This window comes from Pituophis catenifer, unplaced genomic scaffold (genome assembly GCF_029215685.1).
Source record: "Pituophis catenifer annectens isolate HBS135680 unplaced genomic scaffold, rPitCat1.0.hap2 SCAF_7, whole genome shotgun sequence".
Taxonomy (NCBI): Eukaryota; Metazoa; Chordata; class Lepidosauria; order Squamata; family Colubridae; genus Pituophis; species Pituophis catenifer.
Genome location: NW_027256887.1, coordinates 45,055,458 through 45,070,797, shown reverse-complemented (window position 1 = coordinate 45,070,797; position 15,340 = coordinate 45,055,458). Strand labels below are relative to the sequence as shown.

Below are 15,340 nucleotides of genomic sequence, written 5' to 3'. Positions count from 1 at the left end.
AGGACTACCATACCATATCTGGGCTGCAAACATCCAGAGGAGCATGACATGCCAACAAAGAGAACAGAAAGCACAAATTCTTTGCTTCACATAGTAGTTATACAGATGCTTGTAGACTAAATGTGGCAGCTGTAATTTAAATTCAACCATTTTATAGCCTTCCTAAGCATTTTCTTTCATATATTCCAGAAGATCTCAAAATGTCATTCTAAATGCTTAAAAGGAATATCCAGTTAAAATATCCAGTTGTGTACTCTTTCATTTTATATTTGTTCTAAGCACTTGTTATTAATGCCTCATTTCCTTGTATTAACATTAGCTTCTCTGATATCAGCATTTGGTTTATTTTTTGATCAGCAGTTTTACTGCTGTGAATAGCAAGGAATCATTGTTAGCAGGGCTGTCAATAGAGGAAAGCGTAATTGTTCTTTACTTGCTTTATCCTAATGACCCAGAAACATCTGACTCCATCAAGCATGACATAACCACTAGGAAAAACTTCCTCCTGTTTGACAGTTGACCTTGACCAACTGGAAGGTACATGAAAGGAAGTGAGACAGTTGTTTGCTGGAAATACCATCCAATTCAAACATTCTGAGCTCTAATGTCAATATGGGTATGAATGGTTTCTATTACAGAAAGATTACCCTGAAACACAAGAGAACAAAGGTGGGGTTTGAATGTATGAAGGCATGTACTTCATTTATATGGCATCATGTTTGAGAATTATTTTTAAAGGAGTAGTATTTTTAACTATAGCCCTTGAACAGCATAAAATGAAAACACTATAAGATGAAAACGTAACAAAAAAGCAATCAGCTTATGCCAAATAAAATTCTGGGCCCAACAACGCATCATGAGCCAAATCCAGAAAGATCATTTGTTTGCTATATAAGCATAGAACAGAAGTTGCCTACAAATACAGTTGAACCTATATCTGCCAAAAGAAGACAGATGTAATACAAGCTCTTTATCTCATCTATTACTAAAAACACAGCCTTCCAGATGAATATTACAATATTTACTTTCTAAGACTGCTTAGAAACATTAAAAAGAGCCAATGTAAATGTCCTGTGCTTCTAGAGAATTGTTAAATAAGTAAACATGTATCTTACGAATAAGTATGATATAGGACCTATCACTTTGTATGTTCACTGAGAGCTTATGCTCTGGAGACAAATTCTTTGTGTGTCCAATCACACTTGGCCAATAAAGCTATTCTATTCTATTCTATTCTATTCTATTCTATTCTATTCTATTCTATTCTATTCTATTCTATTCTATTCTATTCCATTCCATTCCATTCCATTCCATTCCATTCCTATTCCTATTCCTATTCCTATTCCTATTCCTATTCCTATTCCACATATGTGTAATTGGAAAAGACTAAAAATCCACCAAGATAAATGTTAACTGTTAGCTTATACAAGTCCAGCTGATGGGCACAGTTAAAAAAAGAAAATCCAATATTTTGTTTAACTTTTTAAAATGTTAAAGGTAGCTGTATTAGTGGTGAAAATTCACATGAAACCAGGGTGGATTTGATTTAAATCGAGTCGATTTAAATCTTGATTTAAATCATGATTTAAATCACTAATAAAAAGACTTGATTTAAATCAACTCGATTTAAATCATAATTTTTAAAGAGCAACTGTCATCTCTGCTACTCCTTTGACTCACTGTTGACTCACCGATAGTCCCAGTGTTGCAGAATATACAGCCTTGTGCTACATAACTAAGCTCCATTTCATGCTGAATGAACTAAATTATTTATGTATCTTAAATAGAAAACTATCTTACGATAGATTATTACCCCAAAAGTTTTTTATTAAAATAAATTCAATAAAAATAAAAAAATCTGATTTAAATAAAAAAATCCGATTTAAATAAAAAAAAATCCAATTTAAATAAAAAAAATCCGATTTTTTTTATTTTTTAAAAAAAATCATTGATTTTTATCCACCCTGCATGAAACTTATTGGACATGTAATTATATACTAAGGTAAAAGGCACCAGGTCCCTGGAAAGAAATTTAATATTTAATAGTTGATCATTAAAAATAAAACTTAAGTACCAGCTTTGATCAAATCTACTTCAAGCCACAGTGCTGAGTTAGGCACTTAAAACTATTGAAACATGGGTTGAAGGAAATCTGATTGTGCCTTTTCCAGCTTAATATGTTTAAGAATGAATCAGACAGATGTACAACAGTTAGACTAGAAATTTGAGGTACTGTAACTCATGAATTTCTGCAAACTTAATCGACTTTTCCTTCTGGGTTAGTCCATGAACCTTTGCCCAGAAATATCTGTTGGTTTTAGTTTTACTACAACACTTTTTGAAAATTAGATATAAATTAATATGTTCCTGTGGGAGAGCTCAGATTTTTTAAAAAAACAACAAATCTCTACTGAGTTTATACACTCTGTTATGCATGTTTATGAACTACAATAAATGAATATAATTTATACGAGCGGGAAGGTATAGAACAAAAAGCTATTCATAGACTTTGAACATGCCGATTACCTTTGTACAATTCAAGATGAGGCCTTTGTTTATGGTAACCCATGTTGACTATTCAAGTTTATCATATTTCGTGTCTAGTTTTATTTAAATTGGACCAAAATGGACTTTTAAGAATCAGTCTTGCATTTTTCTGTGAAGATATTTTTTAAGCACTGTTAAGCTGCTACATGATTTTTTTTATCTGGTTCTGCCTTCCATGAGGACTCATTATATCTGCATGCTTAAAGCATGGTTTGACTGCCTAGAACATACATTGCAAGTTAACATTGCTTATCAGATAGAAATGGCATAGTGCTACAGCATCCTCTTATTTCGGAAATGTCAGTCAAAAATTAATAATTGTACTGCAGGGTGGTACAACCATTAAATAGTCCATATTCAGCTTCAGTCTAATTTTATGCCAACTTTTGTCTCATTTCAAAAGGTTTCGGAAGTAATCATGTCTGGCAAAAACAATCTCTTCACCCTGGTTGGTTTGCATGGAGAAAGAGAGAGAGAGAGAGAGAGAGAGAGAGAGAGAGAGAGAGAGAGAGAGAGAGAGAGAGAAGGAATCTCAGAAAAGGCTCTGTCTTACTTTTTAAAGTTATATATACCAATCTGTTTTACATTGGTGGTTTTATAGACATGTGTGTGTGTGTGTGTGTGTGTGTGTGTGTGTGTGTGTGTGTGTGTCATAAATTTACAGATGACAAAAATGTTCTCAAGAAAGCATCTAGTGTAAATGCAAATTAAAACAGCTTTTAAAACAACATACCATCTCTCATGAGAAAGTAACAGAGAACAGATTTGAAAAGCTTGTAATGAAGGTGGTTAATGGACCCCAATTGTCAATAGATTTCATATTAATGGTAATTACGCCATTCTCCTCTTCTCTGTGTCTTAATTTTTCCACAGACATGCAGTGCACTTATATGTAGTTGCAATGTAGTACTTTCAAACTTGCAAGTTAATGTAGCCTTACAAAAAAGTAGTTTAGCTCATCTAGTTGTGTTTCCTGTGTGGTTTACCCAGGGAGAATGACACGAATCCTGCAATAGAGATGTCACTTTTAACTGATTGCTCCATTAGGGTGGGTCCTTCCTTAGTTTCTTTCTCTGACCATTGAGAAACTGCAAGCTCCTGCCCCTCTTCTCTGCTTATTTTCTAGGCAGTATTTCATCTCCTCTTTTCCCAAGGTCACACATGTATTCCATTATAGGAGGTGATTGAAGTTGTGTGGAGATTGATGGAGAAAGGATGGGATGGGTTACTGAAAGACTAGTTTACAAGAAATTTGAAACTGCTGGAATCCAGCTGTTGTTGCTGAATGCCAAGTCTGCCTAAAGTAAAGGTTGCCTCATTTAACACTATCAAAATGTGGTTGGAGGTGGGGGCATTTCCCCTCTTGTTGTATTGTCTTTTATGCAGCAGAGCAGCTTCCTTGTGCTGCTGAGTCTCTCTGGGAGGTTGGTTGTACAATTACTGAAGCTACTTGTCTTTGAAGACTTCAATATCTGAGGAGTTCTTTGGGAGACACATTGCAGAGGCTATGCACTAGATCAGGGCTGTTAAACTGGCCCGATGCACCACACACTGGCCACACCCATGCTCAGTTTAGTGAACAGGGATAAAAGTCCCAATATGTCATATGATGCCGCCGTGACTACACAAGTTTGATACCCCTGCATTAGATCTATTATTTGTTTTGGAGAAGTTGCAATGTAATATAATGCTTGGAGCCATTAATGTTTGCCCTTTATCTTTGCTGGATCAGTCCCTGATTGCTGCAAAGCACTCTAGTGTCACAAACCTCCATGGGAAGAGCTTTTCAAATGTCCAAACCCTGACATCTAAGGAACTTCATGGCTTCCCGAAGATGCTTAAAGGGTTTCTTAAGTAGAGAATGGGCTTCATATCTTATTGGGTCCACAGATTGCCATCCTCTGGCTCTACACACTGGGGGAGTGATGGGCAGGAGGATTAGATTAGAGATTGAGCTCCAAATCCTTCAAGTAAGAAATGCCACAAAATTCGATACCCTCCCCACTCCTATTCAAAGTGCACATGAAATCTCTGGGTGGGATAATCTGTCAACGTGGGGTTAGGTTTTAAACCTAACTGTACATCTTGACACATGGCCAAATAAATGATGGTGTTAAAGTGCTGCCAGGTAACTGATGGCTGCCAGGAATGGGGGGAACAGGTTGAGACTCAATCCCAGCAAGATGGAGTGATTTGGGGTTCAAAGGCTTTATTCCAAAGAGGTTTCATTGTTTCCTCAGAATGGGCTAGCACTACCCAAGATGCAATTGGTTTGCAATTTGGAAACTCTGGGCCTCACAGCTCCTGGTTTAGAAGCAGCTGGCAGCTGTAACCAAGAAGATTTTTGCCCAGTTCCACCAATTTTTTTACACTTTTTTTAAAAAAATAACTAACACAAAAATTGAAGACAGGAAAAGAATATAAAATTATAAAAGAATAAAAAAGATTTAAAGAAGAGATTTATCAATACATTGCAGTCATGATTTATTGCAGTCATCCCTATGAGCTATATTACTACCGTATATTCAATGCTGCAAACCACTGAATACTTGGAGACATATGTTTATCTTTCTGATACTGAACAGTAAGACTTTTTCCCAAAGGTGCTTTTCAAAAGGAAACCAGGTTTTCTTTGTTTTTTTCTTTGAAAATGTTTTGCTTCTCATTCAAGAAATATATGTGGAAAGCTGTTACAGGTAAGGAAGTCTATAACCATTATATCCATTCTAGAAACTATGTTTGTAGTTGTCTAGCTGTCACCAACAAGCATATTATTGTTAAAAAGTGTTTTCTATTGAGGATAATAGAGTTGTGTTTCATATTGTGCTAATTGGCTATAGTATAATTTGTATAGCTTGTCTATAAAAGCTCTCAGATAGACATTCAGGAATCTGGAAGACTGCCAGTGTGCTACCATATCCCATAATCCTAATAAATTTTATTCAATTTTTTATTTTTACTTTTATTGTTTCATGTACCCACCAGAATGAATCATTGCTACTACAGTTTCTATATCTGAATTTAGATCTCTGCACAGGGAGTCCTTGTTCAATGACTACTTATTTAGTGGCCATTCACAGTTACAACAGTGATGAAAAAGTAATTGTATGGCCAATTATCACTTTTATGAACTTTGCAGGTGGGTAAAAGGAAATACTAAAGTTGGCTTTTGTTCAGTGGCCTGGTTAATATTTACCTACCAGATATGAATAACAAACATGTTTTTCCTTCATAACTTCCCATTTTATTGTCAGCAAAGAAAGCAGCTAAGAACTTCTTCCTGATTCTGCAATAGAACGATTTCAAGAAGATCCCTTCTGAGAGATTTTTCTTCCATTTGAGAATACTTCTTGCTCGAGGAAGAAAAGATGGCAGGTGTAAGCTCATGTATGAAATACTCCATGTTTGTCTTCAACTTTTTTTTTTGGGTAAGTCTAATTTTTGAAATGAAAAATATATAAACCAGAATGAACAATGAAATATTGGTTGCCTTAAAATGTGATATTTAATGAGGAATTGGAGCCACCTGTTCCAATAACAGTACTGGGCAAGAATTAAGATAAATACTTCATTATTTTGAAGGACTAGACAAAAAGTGGCAAGTATTAAGTTTGAAAACAGAGATTTGTCTGGGACATATGGAGAAAAGCATTACATATAAATACTTTTCTGAAAAAGTGTGTAATTGTTGGAAATTGACTGCTATTTGAAATAACTTCTGTAGCAAAATAAAAATATATAGATTATCTGCCAACATATTTATCAAATTTTAAAGCTTTATTTCCTAGTGTAGTCATGATTGTTTTCAAATTGGGTATGTGATCATATACTGAATTTCAAGAGATAACTGGGATACTTGCACATTGCTTACTTTCCTACTATTCCCAAACTATTCAGGCTGACAACCCACTTAGCCCAGCTTGTAGCCTTTAAACAAAGAATTACAAGGTGAGAAAAAGTGGAGATTTTCTAATGAAAAATTATTTGATATGAATAATTAAATCTGTTCAAATACTTGGCAGAGAATTTGTATTTAAGATAAATACTATTGCAGAACCCCTGCCTGCAATAACTTTTTTCAGTTTAAATATATGTGGTTTTTTTTTGTTTTTGTTTTTACAGAATAATTTTTTCTAATTTCTCAGGTTGTCCTGCAAAATGAATTTGAAAGGATAGTAAAATGCCCAAATGTGTGTTTGCTATAAATCCAGATCAATCTGAATATTTTTAGCTAAGTTCTTAAGCAGTAGCTAATTCAACTTTTCCAGTAAGAATAAATTGACCAAAGTTCTCTGTCCAGTCTGGCTTGGTGATGTACTTCCATGATTTATCACTTTCCAAATATATTTTGGTTTTATTCCTATGTTACTGTTTCAGTCATGTATTTCCAGACAAATCTGTGTGGCATAAAGTACCGGTAACCCTTACTGTCACTACTTCATTTTTGAGTCAACCATTTTTTTTATAGCCAAGTGATATCATGCTGTCTCTTAAAGGGACAAAGTCAAATATCGTGTCTGAGATTGGGGGAAGGAGTAAATGGTGAAATGACTATTTTCAGCCTTGACTAAAAACATGTCATTGCCTAGCATTCCATAATTCTCTCTCTTTGTCTCTCTTATTTTGTCTCCTTCATACACAAACACACAGTTAGCCCTATCAAGTCTGGGAATACTTTGAGGGTCCTAAAGATAGTTTAACGCTAGGAAATGACTTATAGTTATGGCCTGCTGTAAGACAATTTGAGGATGTAAAATGAGGAAAAAGAAAGAATGGATGAAAAAAATTGTTGGTAACCTGAAGAAGAGACGATGGTTAGCAGATTTTGAATGTTGTTTTTTTTTGTAAAAAAGTTTTTTTATTTTTATTTTTTAAACATAAACATAAAATACATCTTTTTAAAACGAAGCATTGATCCGGTCATAGATTGGTACAATCACAAATTCATCTTTAACAATGACTCCACTAATCATCATCTTATAAAAATAATTAAAACAAATAAAACAAAGAAAGAAAAAAAAACCCAGCTCACAATAACTCGCTCAAAACAATTATCTTTCTATTTTTTCACCTTAGATCTTAATTTCCAAATAACACAACTTAATGTTTTACACAATTTTCCCCTAAATTCTATCTATTTTATAATACCATTATCCAAAAACCCGTTACTTAAATCTTTAAATCCTAACTCAATATCATTTCATTTCATCTTTTCTTTTTATTTAAATGAGTGTATCTTAAAAATATAAATCATTACTATTATCATAAACAATATCTTAACTATCACTCACGACAAATCATCTTCATTACTGTTTATCTCGACATAATCCTAATTTTACTAGTAATAACAACATAATCATCTTTAATTGTTTATCACAGCACATCATCTTCATCTTAATCCTCATCTTTTACTTTTAATCCCAACATAATCATTTTTATTTTCACTGTTAAACCCAGCATAATCCTTTATTTTTACTATTATTCCCAGCAAGATCATCCTTATTTTTATTGTTAAACCCAGTATAATCATTTTTGTTTTTGCTGTCAGTCCCAGCATAATCATCTAAATTTTACAGTTAAACCCAGTATAATCATTTTTGTTTTTGCTGTCAATCCCAGAATAATCTTCTAAATTTTACTGTTAAACCCAGTATAATCATTTTTGTTTTTGCTGTCAATCCCAGCATAATCATCTGACTTTTACTGTTAAACCGGTATGATCATTTTTAATCTTAATTACATTACTTATTCCCAGTTAATCATATTATCATTATCTTTTTTATAACAATTTAACATTTTTAAACACATCAAACACAAATTATGTCAAACACATCTTTGTATGCATTTATAAAACTCTTTTAACATAATTTATGTCTTTTATATTCTAATTCCCATCGGTATTTCAATTTTATTTATCTACAACATATTCTTCTCTTATTCCAATTCATCCATATTTATCTATAAATACCTCATTTTTATTATTATTATCCACCTATACATTGTTTTTCCATTTTTAATCACACTGTTTTAATCTTCTTTTCCTTTTTCCAGCCGTGTACACCTTATTTCTCCATGTTCTCGCCTGCTAACATATATATCATTTCATTTTCAAAGTCTTCAAATTTTGTCCTCCATTTATCATTTTAGTTCTTTTTCTTACTTTTATTCCGGATAAAATGTATCAAGTTCTTCCTTCTCTTATTCCTGTGCCAATTCCTTCTCTTATTCCTGCGCCAGTTTTTTAAGTTGTTATTGTTCCAATTATGAGAGTTCCATTATAGTTTCCCTTTCTTTTCACAAAAGTCAAGCTGCCTGCAGACAAGAAGAAAAACCTCCTCCACAAAATCCCACAACTATTATCTGTAGAATTCAAATTTTTCCATGGCAAAAACAAAAAAAACAAAAAAACCCCCAAGTTACATTGTTCCTTTTTGAACCAGAAGGTGTCTCTCTACAATCCACAATTTCCATTAGTCATGCAAGTATCCATTTTATTTCAATTATATAACAGTCCAACTTGGTTACTCTTCTTCTTTTAATTAAAATATCAAATCTTCTTTTTAAAAATCCAGCTCAAATTTTAAAACTCTATCCAGTCTTTTCACCATGTCTCAAAATTTAGTTTTTTCAATTAGTTCTGTTCAAAAATTAGTTGTTTATTGGGTCTTTGTCTCTTTAAGGTTACATTTTAAACTTTCCATAGCCCTTTTGTTGTACAGCTGCTGTTTTATGGCTAGGGGTCTTATAGTTAAAAATATTGCTCTAAGCGTTGTTACAAGCCTGGGTTGGTTGTCACTCACCTGGCTTCAAAGAACTCCATTTCAATCCACTTTCCTCCTGCGCATCTCTTAGCCCGATTGTCCCAGCTTCATGGCAGCCGCCATGGCTGCCGCCTCTCGCCACCGACTCACAGAGGGTTCCCTCTGACCTCCGAGGAACTTGCCTGTTCCTCTTGGTCATCTGAGGTGCCCCTCTTTCTTCCCCATCCCTGCAGGATGATTCTGGTCCGAAGACCCATCGGCAGCGGTTCGGCAGCCGGGGTTTTCGCGGCGCTCATTAGAGCCCGCTATTTCCCTGACTGTCTCGCTGAGACGCCAAACTGGAAGTTCAGATTTTGAATGTTTTATCAATGTGGTTATGAGTGGGTGGTGGGAAAAAAAAGTGAGACCTTGAGATGTGAGTCTAAAAAAATATAATTTTAAAGGAATTATTTCTGTTTTTAGAGTTGAGGTATCATATTTACCTTGTATTCAATTTCTTGGCTACATTGTTGGTTTGATAAACTGATGTTTTAGGATTGTTCACTTGCACTGTAACAAACATTTTGTGATTAGCTATCTCTGTATGGCAGTGATGACACTTCCTCAAAATCTGAAATATTCCACTGATACTCAGAGATTATATTCCATTCTTAGATTATTAGTGAAATTATGTGTACAGGTATGTATAAGCATGTGTCTGTCTATTCATCCTTGGAAGGATGGGAAAAATTATTGTCATCCATCCAAATTTACTTGATTGGTTTCCAAGAAAACCTGGAGTCCATTGTGATTTATTCAGAAGCATTAATGTTCAGAGAAATTAATCCTTAGCATCCTCTCCTAATCTCTTGTGACATCTTGCATACAAAAAGAAACACCGCCATTCTGTACAGTTACTGGACAGGTTCCCAGTATTTCAAATAAAGACAGTCCTTGCTTTCCTTCCATGGGAACAATTCCATCCCCCCCACCATTAAGTCCTAATGTACTTAATTATAGTGGAATATGATAGATAGTATCAATTTATTATTCAGGTAATACTAATCACACTGATGAAGATTTCTGGTTGACCTGAATGTTGAGTAATCTAACCAACTCATAGAAATTTATCCTTAAGCTAATTGCGTGTTGTGCTATGAAAAAAATGCAGGTGGTCCTCAACTTATTATCATAATTGAGCCCCAAATTTCTGTTGCTAAGTGAAACATTTCTTAAGTGAATTTTGGCCCATTTTACAACCTTTCTTGCCACAGCTGTTAAGTGAATCACTGCAGTTGTTAAAGTAGTAACATGGTTGTTAAGTGAATCTGGTTTTCCCATTGACTTTGCTTATCAGAAGGTTGCAAAAAGTGATCGCATGACCCTGGGACACTGCAACGGTCATAAATGTGAGTCAATTCTGAACCGTCTGAATTTTGAGTGCATGATCGTGGTGATGCTACAATGGTCATAGAATGAAAAACAGTCATAAGTCACTTTTTTCAGTGCCGTTGTAACTTCAAATAGTCACTAAGTGAACTATTGTAAATCGAGGACTACCTGTAATGTCTTTTGACATTCAAAGGGAAAGGGGAAAAACTGTGGCCCAGAAATTCAGAATTCAGAAAAAGAATTCACAGGGTTCTCCACAGGGTGTGTTATACAGAAGTCAAGATGGCAACATGCTCTTTTTATGTGTGTCACATGTCATAGCAACTTTTTCGAAAACAAAATTATATTTTAAGTGAGAAATGGGCATTTTGTCCAAGACAGTACTTGGGAAATTAGATTTCTTTTATTAATAGAATCAATTTGTATATGGTGTTTGGGATTGTTAATGCATATTAAGATGGGATTAAATAATTAAATAATAGGGAAAAAATGTTTCAGGCATCTGCATCAAGTAGTGGCTTCATTTATTTTTTTTTTGAGGATATTGATTTTTTTTCTCCCTTTAACTAGATAATTGGATGTATTATTCTGGGAGTCTCTATATGGATACATGTCAGCAAAAATATTAAAGAGGTAAATATGCTTTTCTTTTTTCAATAATAATTGGATGTGTGAACACATATTACAGCTGCATCTTCCTGGCAAGTCACAGAAAAATAAAGTGGATAAAAATGAAATAAATTCTATAGCAGTCACCCTCTACTCCTCTTTGGAAGTTGAGATCAATTTCAAGTTATAAATAAAGAATTACTTTATTTAAAAAAGAAACTTTAATGTAAAATTTATTTTTCCTACTTTAAGTAGCAATACTTAAGGAGGAGAAAACTATTTCAAAAAGCCTCTAAAAGGAAAATTATAAAAATTTAAATATAAAAATTTAACACTCTGTACAGCCTGAAATATGTTACCGATCTATTACTGAAGTCACATAGTCACTAAGTTTGCAGAGGGAAAAATAAATATCAGAAACAATAAAGATTTCAATATCACACACATAAAAGTAAATCAAGCATCTACCAGTAATTGCTCATTCATGGCTAAATATTTACCTCTGTTTTAGGGACAATGAATTATTTCAGCATGTGATTACTATATATTCCTCCTGGATTTTTCCAGATACTTGTTATTACAGCCTTAAATCAAAGGCACAGGATAGGTGTCTTTTTATTATCGTGATGCCCAGATTTCTGGCTGAGATTTTAAGAAGTCATAAGCCTTTTCTCTATAAAAAGGCTTAGGTAAGGGTTTTCCCTTAGAAAGAGAATCTTCTCTTAGAAACTTAGATAGACTGTATACCTTTGTTCATAGCTATTTTGTAAAAACAGGTTGGCCTCACAATAACTTCATTGAGAAACGAAGATTTCCTTGTTTTAATTTTGAAAATGTAAAACTTTTTTTACATTTGGAATAAAGAATCTTAGAATTAGCAAAATTTGATCCTGAGCAATCCCAAGCAGTGATGAATTCTCCTAGAATTTACGGGGTGAGCCTTATCTCCCTTGCCTCAGTTTACTCCTAGATTTTCCAGTTAAGAAAGTATATAAATTACCAGTTTAATTTAAAGTTTTAAATGTAAAAATAGGTACTTAACACTGTATTGAATGAAAACAAGAAAAGTGTTCTTGAAACATTTTATTCATGTGATCAGGAACAAGGTACAAATAATTACCTCTTAAAATCTTTTTGTGAAACAGTTTACAAAATTGGTGTCAACTATACAAATTAATTTTAATCCAAATTCAGTGAAGTTATGGGCAACTGTTGCAACTCTATACCAGCAATGTACTAATACCACATTCTTCTCCTATATTAGTTTTTTAAGATTAAAAATGTCATCCTCTTCTAGTCAGCTTGACTTCTGCTGCCTTCATGGACATATCCATGTTAAAAGAGATTTCTGTGGGTTTTCTTAACTTGTTAATCTACTCTACAATCCTAGAATTTCCTGGTTTATTTTACCAGCCAGGTACTGCTATGCCTGACTCTGTTTTAAGTTTTTCAGGATCTAATAAATTAATAATCTGCCACCTATTTTTACCCTGTGGCATAAAGGCATTAATTAGCAAACGCCTGTTAGATTGCTGCCCTTAATATGGTGAGTTTATGTGACATAATTCAATAGCAACCAGGAGACGGTGCTGAACCAACAAATGACTTATCCTCTGGAAATAACTGGAAAAATGACTTTTTTATTTGAGTTCTTCGTATTGAAATGCCCTCTCTAGGAATTTTCATCTCCTAATAATGAATATACATCATGATGTATATCTAATGTTCTTTCAGGTGATTAGAAGTCAAAAACTCCTAATACATAATGACACATAATCAATTAATCAATTCTAGGAATACTTGTGTACACCTTTAATCTGATCAGGCAAAATGTATTATATGGTTCATTCAAACTGATTTGAATGTGGTTTTTTTACTTGTACTATTGATTTGATTTTATTTTGCTTTCCTTAGTTATTTATATATATATATACATCTATTTTTTATTAGCTTTTCATTATAGTATATGGGTTTGTTTGCCATCCAAGAAGCAAACTGACACTGAAAATGCAGGATATGAGTAATACATAAATATTCATCATTCTGTTCTAATCTGGGAATTTATAATCTGCTGTATTGTCTAAAAACTAGGCAATCCCACTTCCGCATAAACTGTTTCAGTACATCTCACCCGTACCGAAGCAATCCGCTGCCTTCTCTGGAGTTCCAGCACTAGAGCAATGTCCTTGGGTACTGAACAATCAGAATGAAATGCCATGACTGAGAGTATTGCCTTAGGGCAAAGTAGTTTGTTGATAATATGACTTATGTCTATGAATAATAGAGAGCTGTTCATTTGTTCCTAGCTTCCTTTTTAGATTACCTTTAACTTCCTTAACTATTTCACTGATAGTATCTGAATCCTTGTATTTATCTTTTTACAGGAATTCCATATAGACTCAAGCATGCTTTCTGCTGTTAATCTCCTCATTGCTGTGGGCTCAGTCATTATGGTGCTTGGGTTTCTAGGTTGCTGTGGTGCCATGAAAGAGAGCCAGTGCATGCTCCTCCTGGTAGAGTTTCAATTTCTGTAACGTTTTCTTTGCCAATATTTTCAAAGCAATGCCCTGCATGTATTTATCTTGTTGGACAAATTATCTTGTTGAATAAATTATCTTTAGTGCAAGTTTTAGGTAGGATTGTTTTTCTCAAGCAGGAGTAAGGAGAATGTGCCTTGTACTGCCAATGACAAGACTGTAACTACCCTGTAGTGTACTCCTTACCATTTTCTATGTGGAAAGATATGAATTTAAGGAGATTTGGGAGAAAACGTGAATTACAAATGAAAGATAAAAATGATACCTGGTTTCTTTCCTAAGCCAAAATCCATAAATACAGGTAGCCCTCGACTTACAACAGTTCGTTTAGTGACCAAAGTTATAATGGCACCGAAAAAAATAACTTGATCATTTTTCACACTGTTGCATCATCCCCATGGTCATGTGATCAAAATTTGGATGCCTGGCAACCTGTTCATATTTAGGATGGTTGCAGTATCCCGGGGTCTTGTGAACAGCTTTTGCGACCTTTTGAGAAACAAAGTCAATGAGGAAGCCAGATTCACTTAACAACCGTGGCTAGAAAGGTTGTAAAATGGGGCAAAACTCATTTAACAACATAAATTTTGAGCTCAATTGTGGTCGTAAATTGAGGACTACCTGTATTGTTATGTAACTGCACACTAGGTAGGAATTCTAATACTGGCTAATATGAACTTTGATTACAGATTACATAGACTACATACATTATGAACACCTATTTTGAAGAAGGCAAGAAAGGAACCTGAACCAAGTAGATTTCAGAATAAAAATAAAAGGCTGTTGCTATCTGAATGTCTGTCCTAACTGCTTTTCTCCAATGCAGTCACTTTTGTGACTGAATTGAATTAAGAATGTTCTGATTCTTAATTCAATTCAGTATTTACGTAAGGTTGTCCTTCACAAAAAAGAAAAGGTGCTGGTTTCTTCATAGGCTTCAGAATGTGGATTCTGCTACATCATAATACTATTTCAGTAATTCCTCAAAAATGGCATGTTCCTCAGAGATAACATAGAGGTAAAGAACCTGTGTATGGTGCCAGATTGTTTCCCTGGTTCTCCTTTAGTTGCTTTTGAGTTGAACTGTGGCAATCTTGGCACTCAGTGTTTTTCTCACTTGGGGAAAGTGGGGAAACTGAAAGTCATGGGCTTACAACCTGGAATATTTATAGGCTGGCATTGTTGATCTCAGTTTTCCCAATTCTTCAGAAGGGACAGCTGAGGGCAGAGCTATATTTGCATGTGATCTATAAGGGTAACTCTGTTTAGTATCTAAGTGCAGTCACTAACTTTCAGATATCTAAACTAAGCCTACAACATATGCAGTCTATGTAACCTGCTAATGGGCTTTTGCAAAAATTAGGATCAGAGCTACTGACTGTATCCTTAACTTCTTTACCATATATTTATTCATTTATTCATTATAAAATTTATATGCCATCTTTGTGTTTATCGCAACATTCCAAGTGATTATGACAGTACATAATACAAAGTGTTAAACAAAAGCTATGCAAT

General features: G+C 34.1%; 1 protein-coding gene across 3 annotated transcripts in view; it reads left to right on the top strand.

Moving 5' to 3' along the window:
• The window catches only part of TSPAN8 (tetraspanin 8), an 80,146-nt gene that overhangs the window by 51,302 nt on the left and 13,504 nt on the right, over positions 1-15,340 (top strand). For 2 of the 3 annotated variants that reach the window (XM_070947660.1, XM_070947659.1), the window contains 3 exons: positions 5,802-5,975; positions 11,250-11,312; positions 13,673-13,801. In XM_070947660.1, the coding sequence (XP_070803761.1) occupies positions 5,916-5,975; positions 11,250-11,312; positions 13,673-13,801 (252 nt within the window). In that variant the 5' untranslated portion in view covers positions 5,802-5,915. The remainder of the gene's footprint in view (positions 1-5,801; positions 5,976-11,249; positions 11,313-13,672; positions 13,802-15,340) is intronic. The other variant, XM_070947661.1, reaches the window with a different exon arrangement.